The sequence below is a fragment of the Nycticebus coucang genome, chromosome 11, assembly GCF_027406575.1.
Source record: "Nycticebus coucang isolate mNycCou1 chromosome 11, mNycCou1.pri, whole genome shotgun sequence".
In the NCBI taxonomy this organism is placed as follows: Eukaryota; Metazoa; Chordata; class Mammalia; order Primates; family Lorisidae; genus Nycticebus; species Nycticebus coucang.
In genome coordinates, this window is record NC_069790.1 from 35,129,314 (window position 1) to 35,143,238 (window position 13,925).

The 13,925-nt window shown below is 36.0% G+C and overlaps 1 protein-coding gene across 2 annotated transcripts in view; it reads right to left on the reverse strand.

Annotated features, from left to right (window-relative positions):
• Positions 1-13,925, reverse strand: part of STK31 (serine/threonine kinase 31) — a 178,516-nt gene that overhangs the window by 55,676 nt on the left and 108,915 nt on the right. For both annotated transcript variants that reach the window (XM_053609069.1, XM_053609068.1), the window contains 5 exons: positions 5,483-5,662; positions 4,665-4,781; positions 3,396-3,515; positions 1,921-2,052; positions 127-228 (listed from right to left, as the gene is read on the reverse strand). In XM_053609069.1, coding sequence (XP_053465044.1) covers positions 127-228; positions 1,921-2,052; positions 3,396-3,515; positions 4,665-4,781; positions 5,483-5,662 — 651 coding nt within the window. The remainder of the gene's footprint in view (positions 1-126; positions 229-1,920; positions 2,053-3,395; positions 3,516-4,664; positions 4,782-5,482; positions 5,663-13,925) is intronic.

Genomic DNA, 13,925 nt, shown 5'->3' on the forward strand with positions numbered 1-13,925 from the left:
TTCCATTCCAACATTATGCTTAAATAATACTCTAGCCTTCTGTTTATACTCTATAAATTTGTACATTTGAATTCCATTTTTATATAGTAAAATCTAATTTAAAACTCCAAACAATCAAATACTCACATATTCTTCCCTCTCATGATAAATTTCTTGAAAGACACTGTTGCGTAACTGGGTTATTTCTTGTTTTATTTTTTCAATTTCAGATCCATCGTGTTCATCAGACTTTAATCAGACAGAAAAAGTAGTTTTACAGGCTTATAAGGCAGACTAAAAACAAATCTTCCTTTAAGAATTAATACAATACAGTAAATTGCCCTGTATGATTTCTATGTATCTTTTAGTATCCAGCACAGAACAGACCTTCCTAACATTTGTTGAATTAACTTATATCAGTTTATTCTAACAATTACTCTTCTAAAACCTACAAAAAGGAATTACAAAAAATAAAGACATAAATCAATTACATAGATTTTTCTTGTCTGTTAATTTACCATAGATTTTCTTTAGGATTGAGATGGCCAACTGCCATCATAAATTTAAAGTTCAGAATAGAATCAGAATATAACTGAATTCCCTGAAATTGTGTTATATGTGAGATTTGGTTGAAAACAAAGCAAGAATGAGGGGCAGCGCCTGTGGCTCAGTGAGTAGGGCGCCGGACCCATATACCAAGGGTGGTGGGTTTGAACCCAGTCCCGGCCAAACTGCAACAACAAAAAATAAAAGTAGCTGGGTGTTGTGGTGGGCGCCTGTAGTCCCAGCTACTCAGGAGGCTATAGCAAGAGAATCACCTAAGCCCAAGAGCTGGAGGTTGCTGTGAGCTGTGATACCATAGCACTCTACAGAGGGCAACAAAGTAAGACTCCGGCTCTATAGAAAAGAAAAGAAAAAAAAAAAAGAGTGAGTAAATGTGTGAATGTGTGAAGTGTACTAGAGGAATGATGATGTGGGACTCACAAAGAGTCGACAAAACTCCAATGATAATAAACAAGCCACCTTAAAAGTATGCAATGCTTTAAAAGTTAAATGTCTAAAAAAAAAGTTAGACTTCTCCAAAAGGTGAAAAATTAGACTAAAAAAAGATCAACTTTATCATAGCCTTTTGTATGTAAATTGAAACTGCAAGGGAATACAAAGAATTACCATCTTATAAAGTTTCAAGCCTAAAGGAGGAGGTTAAGTACAAATAAAAGGATCCTAATCCTCCAGCTCTACTATCATATGAAAACAATTTAAAATACTGGCAATAAAAACGATCTAGCCACAAGAATAGAGTTAGCAAAAGATACTATGATCTTAAAAATACTTTATGACCTGTGGCTCAGTGAGTAGGGCGCTGGCCCCATGTGCCGAGGGTGGCGGGTTCAAACCCAGCCCCGGCCAAACTGCAACCAAAAAATAGCTGGGCGTTGTGGCGGGCGCCTGTGGTCCCAGCTGCTCGGGAGGCTGAGGCAAGAGAATCACATAAGCCCAAGAGTTGGAGGTTGCTGTGAGCCATGTGACGCCACGGCACTCTACCTGAGGGCGGTACAGTGAGACTCTGTCTCTACAAAAAAAAAAAAAAATACTTTATGACAAAATTCTACCTTCAGGGGAGTACCCTATCTGTCACCTTCTTGTAGTAGGTGTGTATTACAACAGACATTATAACAGTCCAAACCAAGAGTTTTAAAAATTATTCTAAAATGTTCATGTTACTAAAAACCAAGGCAGACATTTAGTGTAGGGTAATACACTATGAATGTAATCTCACTTTTATTTACATACACAGAAAAAAGAGTCGGTATATAAAATAAAATGGTAAAGTAAGGCCTCTCTTTTTAAAAGAGTGTATTTATGCATTACTTTTATGAAGCAGAGACCAAGTAAAAGTAGGTTCACATAGAGTTCAATCAGAAGAACTTGTTTTCTTACTTCTTCCAAATTATTCTTTTCAACCAATTTCCATCTCAGTCGAGCTTTTAAGCTTTTCAATATCTTCTTAATGGACAGCAAATGATCCACACTGGGGCTCTTATTTAAGCATTCAATAATCTGCTTTTTAAACTAAGTGAAAGAATTACTATATTTTTTAACACATCAGACAACAGTATTTATTAAACACTTAGTAAACATTTATTATTTTGCTATTAAGATTCAACTAGTATTTACTGAACTCAGATTAAGACACTAAGAAATTCCATAATTTTCAACGAGATAATTCAATCAACCAATTTCAAAGAATACCAGCTCTCAAACTAGCAAAGGCAAAAATGGTATTTCAAACTGAGGCATACTGTAGAGGAACATTACTAGTGTGGATGGCAAAGGGAATTTCTAGCGAGGTTGTAAACTGAAATCATTTTTCCAAAAAGCAGTCTGACAATAATGTCCACTCCTTCTAACTTAGTAATTATTTTAGAAATCTGACAAAATACACATTATAAATTATATATGAAGATCTGTACAGTGTTATTTATGGTATAAAAGCTGGCAATAGATGAGAAGGTAGATAACGTTGTTGTACATCATCTACACAGATGATGATTTAGTAACTCAAAATGACAGTATAAATGACAGTCATTAATTGTTTTGGAAAACATTTATAATATGCCATTAAATGAAGAAAATATTTTCAAAATGGCTTGAGAAGACAATTCAATGCACATCTTATATATGCATGTATGCATATGTATATGTGTGCATATATATATATAGATATATGGATGGATATCATTACCCAGAAAGGAAATACTCTGAAACTATCTCTTAGGCTAAGAGGATTATAAGCAATGTTTTTATTTCTTCTTCTGATCTTTCTGTACATAGCAAATTTTCTATAAGTAAACTTGTATAGACAGAAAGAAAATAATAATAAAGGTTATGATCTCAATGTAAGAAAGTCAAAGACTTAAGACTATAATAAACAATATATAAGGCTGGACATGGTGACTCACACTTGTGATCCTAGCACTCTGTAAGGCTGAGGTGGGCAGACTGCTTGAGCTCAGGAGTTCAAGACCAGCCTAAGCAAAAGCAAGACCTCATCTCTACTGAAAATAGAAAAACTATCTGGATGTAGTGGCATACACCTGTAGTTCCAGCTACTTGGGAGGTTGAGACAAGAGGATTCTTAAGCCCAAGAGTGGGAGGCCGCCATGAGCTATGATGCCATGGCATCCTAGCCTAGGCAACAGAGTGAGAGTCTGTCTCAATAAATAAATAAATAAATATAAAAATAAAAAACAACATATCTACATCAACAAAAATCATCATTCCCAGTTTCCTTCCAGCTAGTAAATTCTGGCAATAATAATTTACTGACAGTATTAAACTATGTGAGAAAAATTTAAGTATTAAAATATTCAAAGCATTAATTTTTAAGACCAATAGAGAAGGCATAATCCAACCTCGATACTGTCCTTGTACTTAGATTGTACTATGGCAATGAGACTTTCCTCTGAACGGATCTTTTGCAGTACTTGACTGTATGTATTTAAAATGATCTCCTTGTCTGCATCACCATGTTCCTAAAGGAAATCATACACATAGTTATGCACAAAGCAATATCCCAAATAGTTAAAATCTTCAATAACAATGAAAAAAATTATTTTTGACAGATTTGTATTTCCTTTAAAATATTTCAATACAAAATTTTTCTAGACAGAACAGAAATTGATATCAAAGATGTTCTTATGGGAAATTTTACTCCTGTTACACTATTATTCCCAAAGCTCTCTGGAGTAGAGTGTTAATGAAAACTTAGAATACTACTAATGGCTAAATATAAGAACTAAACGATATATATAGAACTTCAACACTTTAAGTTAATTTTAGAAGTCATCCATTAACAACCATTTCTAAAATCAAAAACCATACAAATCAGTTTTATTTAACAATACAAAAATTTGTAACATATTTTTAATGTCATATAAATAAAACTGCAAGAAATAGAAATAAATAAAATGAAAAGTATAACCACTGAGACACTGGAAACCAGCCTGAATAACTGGGAAAGAGACCCAGTAAGGAATGTTAAAATTACAAAATACTCTTTAGAAGAGCTACCAGAATCTCTCTCTTTCAATGGTCCATAGATTTTGTGAGGACTATTTTTGCTTACCCGTGGTGTTGGATATCATGAAAAGTATAAATGGATTTTTTTTTTTGATAATCAGTGTCCTTGGTGCTTCTGTATTTACTGTGGGGCCCAATGTGCAGCAGAAAAGAAAAAAAGGTTAAATAGCCCTCCTCACTAATTTTTACTTTGACACTACTAATTTGTCTACTAATCAGTCCTGTGTATTTATTTTCAGAGGTCTCTCAGAATTTATTTCAAGTTTTCACAAACTCTAAGGAGTTTTTTCCTATTGTCATTGGCTATGATAGACTCAATAATCAAATAAAAGAGAAAGCTGTATCCACTCTGATTAAGAGGGGTTTTCCTAGAATTTAACATGAGATTTTATATTTTTAATATGAAATGTCCTATTAAAATAAAAGCACCACTTTATGGAAGAGTAAGATTATACTGTGTTTGGATTAGAACTTCGCTGTTCCTCTTTCAAATAAGCAATGACCAGTTTCAACACTATTTAGAGCATGAGAAACCACATTATTGGTTAATGGGATAATTATTATTACTTTAAAAAACAATAGTAAAGAATATCAATGCTCACAATCACAGATATCTCCAGCTCTTTGCAAACACTTGACTCGGTCTTCTCTAGGATTTCATCAATGTTACTGATTGTATCTTCCGAAGTCAGTGATTCTTCCACAGACAGATCAAAAACCTCATTTACAAAAATAAAAACATAAAATATCTCATTTGGTTAATTCATTTAGCACTTATTATTCCTTTATACCTGAAGCGGAGCATTTTAGGCTAAGACCCTGCATAATGTAGAGGAAATAAGTAGAAAATTGATAAAATACCTCCTAAACTTATGTACCATAAAAAAAAAAAAAAAGGTACAGTTAAAAGCAGTCACGAGGTTCATCTAGAGAAGACATATGAGGAAAAACAGGGACAAGATCAAGATGATGTTTTTTGAGACTAATGAAAGAAACAGTCTGAGTAAAAGTTCATAAAGAAACTTGACTACAGGCTGTGCCTGTGGCTCAGTGGGTAGGGCGCCAGCCCCATATACCAAAGATGGCGGGTTTGAACTCAGCCCCGGCCAAACTGCAACAAAAAATAGCCTAGCATTGTGGCACCTATAGTCCCAGCTACTCAGGAGGCTGAGGCAAAACAATCACCTAAGCCCAGGAGTTGGAGGTTGCTGTGAGCTGTGACACCACAGCACTCTACTGAGGGCTCAATAGTGAGACTCTGTCTCTTTAAAAAAAAAAAAACTTGGCTGCATAAGTGGCAAGTTTAAATCTGATACATAGGAGGTAGACAATGTCAGCTCTTGAACAAGAAAGTACAATTTAAAATACATACATTCCCTGGCTTATGCCACAAATACCCCTGAACAAAAGCTCTTACTACCTTTAAGGTTTTCTGGAACCATGCTACAAGACGTTGTAGAGAAGCATTTGTTTCACTTCTAACATTGGTGAACTCCTGTTTTTTATCACATTTCCAATCATAAAATTTCCTAAGTATTTCTTCAGAGTTTGTTCCATCTTTGGCTTGTCCATACACTGCTTCTAAAGAAGCTGACAAATCCTGCCAAGAGATAGATTTCTGTTTACTGAACTTTATTAACAGCATATTGCAATTTGAGCACTGTAGGATCTAAGAGGCAGAAAAGCAGTATGTTGAATCTCCATTCTTGAGAATTCTGTAAGTAAAACTTAGAATCATTACATAGCATGAAAATACAAAAATACCTAAAAAGTGATTTAGCTGGACCATAATAGTAATTAGTTACAAATTGAAAGTATTAATGTCTTAGGTTTTTAATTAAGTAGAAATTACCCTCTTTTCCCTGAGTTTAAGAAAAGAATCACTACTGTTTGTTCTAAGTTTCCAGAACTTATTGCTACATAGGAATAAACCACACACCAAAAGAGAAAGTATTAGGTTATTAAATATGAAATGTCTAATTTCCTTAAGTACTGAGTTTGACAGCTGATATCTCAAACATTTCACCTTCACATTTCTTGATTTGGTTTTTTAAATTATTATTGTGAAGGTATATTCTCATTCTTCAAAGACATGTTTCGGCTTGTAGTTATCTTTCAAAAAAATTAGAGCAATTTTTTGTGAAACCACAGATAAGTCAAAAATTCATGTTGTTTTTGAATACGAGTTTCATTGTAGAACCAAAGCAGTGCAGACAGCTCAACATATCAGTGAAGTATTGGAAAGGATGTGGCTAATGAACACACAGTATATAGATGGTTTGAGAAGTTCCATTCTGGTGATTTTTTTTTTTTTTTTGAGAAAGTGTCTCACTCTGTTGCCCTGGGAAGAGTGCTGCAACTTCACAGCTTACAACAAACAACCTCAAACTCCTGGGCTTAAGCAATTCTCTTGCCTCATCCTCCCAAGTACCTGGGACTACAGGCGCCCACCAGAACGCCCAGCTATTTTTTTGTTACAGTTTGTCATTGTTGTTTTAGCTGGCCCAAGTTGGGTTCAAACCCACTAGCTTTGATGTATGTGGCTGGTGCCCTACTGACTGAGCTACAGGTGCCGCCATTCTGGTGATTTTAATCTTGAAAATGAGCCACATGAGCAACCTGAAAACAAGGTGGATAATGATGAGCTGAAAGCTGTAGTGGATGCAAATCCATCTCAAACTATGCATGAATTAGCATCAAGGTTGGACATTACTATTCCAACAATATCAGACCATTTAAAACAAACTGTCAAGGTAAAGAAGCTAGATAGGTTCCACATGAATTAAGCATCAGAAGAGAAGCTTGCCTGTGTTTACTGACACAACATAAAAGCAAACTACTTATAGACCATATTCTTGTGTGTGATGAAAAATGAATTCTTTTGACAATCACAAGCTTTCAGTACAATGGTTGGGTGAAGATGAAGTTCCGAAACACAGTCCAAAACCAAATATTCATCAAGAAAAGCTATTGATATCTGTTTTGTGATCCAGTACTGGTATTATCCACTACAGCTTCATGAAACCTAGTTAATCAATTACAGTGATGTCTATTCCAACCACATGATGATGATGCTTGCAATTAAGCAGCCAAGATTGGTCAAGAGAGGCAGACCAATTCTCTTGCAAGACAACAAACAATGCTCCTAGAACTACAGAATCTGGACTTGCAAACTCCATCATCCACCATTTTCACCACATTCTGTACCAACTGACTTTGAATCATTTCTTGCAAGAGAAAAATTTTCAGTTCTCAACAAGCTGTGGGAATACCTTTAGCAATTTCAGTCGCCACTAGCTCTCCAGGCTTCTTCACTGCTGGCATACACAAGCTACTATTAAGATGGCAAAACTGTGTTGCTAGTTCAGGTGCATACTTTAATTAACTGTGCTGCTTCTTATTTGAGATATAATAAACCAAACTTTTGATTTCAAAATGAGACATTTCAGATTTAATGACCTAATAATTTTAATCAAGTAAAGACACTAAATATATATGTACAGTCACATATCTGTTTAGCAACAAGGCTATGTTCTAAAAAAAAAAAAAAAAAAATGCATGAGTAGGTGATTTCATTGTAGGAATGTCACAGAGTATACTTACACAAACCTGGATGGTATAGCCTGCTACACACGTAGGGAATAGGGTATAATCTATGGCTGCTAGCTACAAACCTGTGTAGTATATTACTATACTGAATATTGTAGGCAACTGTAACACTGTGGTATTTGTGCATCTAAACATAGTAAAAATATCGTATTATAATTTTATGGGAACAGCATGATATATGCAGTCCATCATTAACCAAAATGAGGTTATGTGGCACATGACCTTACTTAAAAGCATTTTTTAATGAACTAGAAAAGACAAGAGGAGCAGTCAGCACAGCCTGCTGGCTCTCTTTAGAAATTGCACCCTAGAAATGCTACAGAGGCAAAAGTAAAGCTTAACAAATTCCAGAAAATTTTTTACCATAGAACTCTTGAAAAACACAATCTCTTCAAGTAGAAGAAGGCCTACACCATAACATAGAATAACCTATGGGTAAAGAGAACTTTCTTCCTAGGCCCTTCTCTCTCCCTCACATTGGGAAGGAAAGGAGCAGTACCAGCAAGTGGTGATACGTTTATACAAATACAGCACAAGAACACAGATGAGGCAAAAATTGATAATCAGTACAGAAGAGGGGTCCAGTCCCTGAGCATTCTCTTTATTTCCCTTTTCCCCTGAGTACCTGGTCGTATCCACATCTAAAAGTGGTAGCTCCAAAAAACAGCAGTATCTGAGGTAGACGGGATGGGAGGTTCTCTGAAGAGTAAGACTATTTAGGACAAAAGCAAAGAATGGGTAGTTAAGCTCCGACTGTAACATCAGAAGCTCTGCACTCTGAAAAACCACCCCATTCTATTACGTAAAGCTATCTGTAGTCTTAAAAGTTGTGGTACAGACTTTCACTCCTCCCCAGGTCCTTCACACAACCACATAACAACACAGAACTAAGGTAGCTTATAGTTCCAAGGGAATATGAGATCTTAAAGAGAGATGAAGCGGAGAATGAAATGTGTAAATAACAAAAGCACTTTGAAAAAAATCTAACAAATAAAGCTACCTTACAATATCAGTGGCCCAGATAACAGTAAGGACTCAAAAGTAAGCATAACAAATATTGTCAACAAAAAGAAAAAATATTGGAAACACAGAGCAAAGTCAATTACTAATAAATAATCAACTACAGATATTAGGTATGAAAGAAATAATCTTTGAAATAAAGAGCACAATTGATTGACTAAATGGTAGAAGACATATAACTAGAGAGCCAATTAAGTCAAGGATCCCTCCAGAATATACAGACAAGGATAAAATGATTTGACAAAGCATATTAATAGTTAGAATGTGTGAAAAAAAAAGTAGAAGTTTATTTACGTAACAGAAGTCTGAGGATGAGCAAAAGAGAAAATGTGGGGAACAGTATCTTAAAAGATAATTATCAAATATTTCCTCAAATCATAGAAATGTTTAAAACCTCGGACTAAACCGGATCAGATTAAATCAAATTTAAATATGCTTCAGTGCAATTTAAGAACAAAGTCAAGAGACAATTTTAAAGCTTTCAGAGGAAAAAAACCACCACCTCTCGCCCTATTGCTGCATCAGGGTGTGTCACACGCCAGAGCTGCTTCCACAACAAGAACTCGCTAGCTGGAGCAGCCCAGAGGAACTACACAGGGTCACTCCCTACAAAGATCAAGCAACAATAGAGTGATCCTGCTGCGGTCCAAGCTTAGAGAGACACCTCCCCAACTCTGTGGATGGCCAGAGGCAACGGTGAAAAACAATCATGAGGCGAAATCAACAGAAAAACTCTGGCAATATGAATAATCAGAATAGATGAACTCCCCCAAGGATCAATGGAGCAGACACAGCACAAGATCCCATGCACAAACAAATAGCTCAGATGTCAGAAATCGAATTCAGAATCTGGATAGCAAATAAGATTCAATTAGAACTCCAAGCAGTAACCCAAAAGATATCTCAAGAATTCAACAAACTCAAAGACCAAATGACCAAAGATTTTGACACACTGAGACAAGAAGTTGCATCCCTCAAAGATGTGAGAAACACAGTAGAATCCATCAGTAACAGAATGGAGCAAGCAGAAGAAAGGATTTCTGACATTGAAGACAAAGTTTCGAAAGCTCCCAAACTCTCAAAGAGGATGAGAAACGGATGGCAACAACAGATCACTCTCTCAGAGAGCTCTGGGATAATTCGACAAAAAAACTAATATTCGTTTTACAGGGATCCCCGAAAGCGACGAAGTGGCCTCACAAGGCACAGAGTCTCTTCTTCATGAGATAATGAAGGAGAACTTTCCAGACATGCCAAGAGATCCTGAAATTCAGATAGCAGACAGTTTCAGAACTCCAGCACGACTCAACCCAAATAAGACATCCCCCAGACACATCATAATCAATTTCACTAAAGTTAATATGAAGGAGAAAATTCTGGAAGCTGCCAGACGAAAGAAAACCATTACCTACAAGGGGAAGAATATCAGAATAACTGCAGATCTCTCTGCTGAAACCGTTCAAGCTAGAAGAGTATGATCATCGACTTTCAATCTCCTAAAACAAAATAACATTCAACCCAGGATCCTGTACCCAGCTAAACTGAGTTTCATTTAAGACGGAGAAATTAAATACTTCAATGACATTCACATGTTGAAGACATTTACCATAACTAAACCAGCTCTCCAGGATATTTTCAGACCTACCCTCCATACAGACCAGCGTAATCCTCCACCACAAAAGTAAACTCACCCAGAAAATCTTGATCAAATTCAAACTTCCACAGTCGCAAAAGGATTAAAAATGTCCACTGGACTCTTGAAAGGCTTATCAATATTCTCAATTAATGTGAATGGTTTAAACGGTCCTCTAAAGAGGCACAGGTTGGCTGACTGGATACAAAAACTCAAGCCAGATATCTTCTGCATACAAGAATCGCATCTTACATTAAAAGACAAATATAGACTCAAGGTGAAGGAATGGTTATCTATATTCCAGGAAAATGGAAAGCAGAAAAAAGCAGGCATTGCAATCCTGTTCACAGACCCAACAGGCTTTAAACCAATGGAAATAATAAAGGATAAAGACAGACACTTCATATTTCTTAAAGGTAATACTCAATATGATGAGATCTCTATTATTAATATTTATGCACCCAACCACAACGCACCTCAATTTATAAGAGAACTCTAACGGACATGAGCAACTCGATTTCCTCCACTTCCATAGCAGTTAACACCCCTTTAGCAGTGCTGGATAGATCCTCCAAAAAGAAGCTAAGCAAAGAAATTTTAGATTTAAACTCAATCATTCAACATCTGGACTTAACAGACATCTACAGAACATTTCATCCCAACGAAACTGAATACGCATTCTTCTCACCAGCCCACAGAACATACTCCAAAATCGACCACATCCTAGGCCACAAATCTAACCTCAGCAAATTTAAAAAAATAGAAATAATTCCTTGCATCTTCTCAGACCATCATGGAATAAAATTTGAACTCAATAACAACAGGAACCTACATACCCATATAAAAAAATGGAAGCTAAACAACCTCATGCTGAAGGATAGATGGGTTATAGACGAAATTAAGAAGGAAATCAGCAAATTTTTGGAACAAAACAACAATCAAGACACGAATTACCAGAACCTCTGGGATACTGCAAAGGCAGTCCTAAGAGGGAAATTTATAGCACTGCAAGCCTTCCTCAAGAAAACGGAAAGAATGGGACATCTCAAACAATTGGAGAAGGAAGAACACTCCAACCCCAAACACAGCAGAAGAAAAGAAATAACCAAAATCAGAGCAGAATTAAATGAAATTGAAAAAAAGAATTATACAGTAGATCAATAAATCCAAAGTTGGTTTTTGAAAAGATCAATAAAATAGATAAACCTTTGGCCAACCTAACCAGGAAAAAAAAAGAGTAAAATCTCTAATTTCATCAATCAGAAATGGTAATGATGAAATAACAACAGACCCCTCAGAAATTCAAAAAATCCTTAACGAATACTACAAGAAACTCTACTCTCACAAATATGAAAATCTGAAAGAAATCGACCAATACCTGGAAGCACGCCACCTACCAAGACTTAGCCAGAACGAAGTGGAAATGTTGAACAGGCCTATATCAAGTTCTGAAATAGCATCAACTATACAAAATCTCCCTAAAAAGAAAAGCCCAGGACCAGATGGCTTTACGTCAGAATTCTACCAAACATTTAAAGAAGAACTACTACCTATACAACTAAACCTCTTCCAAAACATAGAAAAACAAGGAGTATTACCCAACATATTCTACGAAGCAAACATCACCTTGATCCCCAAACCAGGGAAAGACCCAACAAGAAAAGAAAATTATAGACCAATATCACTAATGAATATTGATGCTAAAATACTCAATAAGATCCTAAGAAACAGAATCCAACAACACATCAAAAAAATTATACACCATGACCAGTGGGATTTATCCCAGGGTCTCAAGTCTGGTTCAATATACGTAAATCTATAAATGTAATTCAGCACATAAACAAACTAAAAAATAAGGACCATATGATTCTTTCAATTGATGCCAAAAAAGCTTTTGATAATATCCAGCATCCCTTCATGATCAGAACACTTAAGAAAATTGGAATAGAAGGGACATTTCTTAAACTAATAGAAGCCATCTACAGAGAACCCACAGCTAATATCGTATTGAATGGAGTTAAATTGAAATCATTTCCACTTAGATCAGGAACCAGGCAAGGTTGCCCATTGTCTCTATTGCTATTTAACATTGTAATGGAAGTTTTGGCCATTGCAATTAGGGAAGAAAAGGTGATCAAGAGTATCCACATAGGGTCAGAGGAGATCAAACTTTCACTCTTCGCAGATGATATGATCGTATATCTGGAAAACACTAGGGATTCTACTACAAGACTTTTAAAAGTGATCAAGGAATACAGCAATGTCTCAGGCTACAAAATCAACACCCATAAATCTGTGGCCTTTATATATACCAACAATAACCAAGCTGAACAAACAGTCAAGGACTCTATTCCTTTCACAGTAGTGCCAAAGAAGATGAAATATTTGGCAGTATACCTAACAAAGGACATGAAAGATCTCTACAAAGAGAACTATGAAACTCTAAGAAAAGAAATAGCCGAAGATGTTAACAGATGGAAAAACATACCATGCTCATGGCTGGGAAGAATCAACATTGTTAAAATGTCCATACTACCCAAAGCAATATATAATTGTAATGCAATTCCTATTAAAGCTCCATTGTCATATTTTAAAGATCTTGACAAAATAATACTTCGTTTTATATGGAATCAGAAAAAAACTCGAATAGCCAAGACATTACTCAGCAATAACAACAAAGCAGGAGGAATCACGCTACCAGACCTGAGACTGTACTATAAATCAATAGTGATCAAAACAGCATGGTACTGGCACAAAAGCACAGAAGTATATGTCTGGAACAGAATAGAGAACCAAGAGATGAATCCAGCTACTTACTGTTATTTCATCTTTGACAAGCCAATTAGAAACATTCAGTTTGGAAAAAATTCCCTATTTAACAAATGGTGCTGGGTAAACTGGCTGGCAACCTGTAGAAGATTGAAACTGGACCCACACCTTTCACCATTAACTAAGATAGACTCTCCCTGGATAAAAGATTTAAACTTAAGACATGAAACTATAAAAATACTTGAAGAAAGTGCAGGGAAAACTCTTGGAGGAATCGGCCTGGGTGAATATTTTATGAGGACGACTCCCCAGGCAACTGAAGCAGTATCAAAAATACACTACCGGGACCTGATAAACTAAAAAGCTTCTGCACAGCCAAGAACATAGTAAGTAAAGCAAGCAGACAGCCCTCGGAATGGGAGAAAATATTTGCAGGTTGTACCTCTCATAAAGGTCTAATAACCAGAATCCACAGAGAAGTCAAACATATTAGCAAGAAAAGAACACGTGCTCCCAACTCAGGGTGGGAAAGGGACTTGAAGAGAAACTTCTCTAAAGAAGACAGACACACAATCTACAAACATATGAAAAAAAACTCATCATCCTTAATCATCAGAGAAATGCAAATCAAAACTACTTTGAGATATCACCTAACCCCAGTAAGAGTAGCCCACATAACAAAATCCCAAAACCAGAGTTGTTGGCGTGGATGTGGAGAAAGGGCACACTTCTACAGTGCTGGTGGGAATGCACACTAATATGTTCCTTCTGGAAGGATGTTTGGAGAATACTTAGAGACCTAAAAATAGACCTGCCATTCAATCCTGTAATT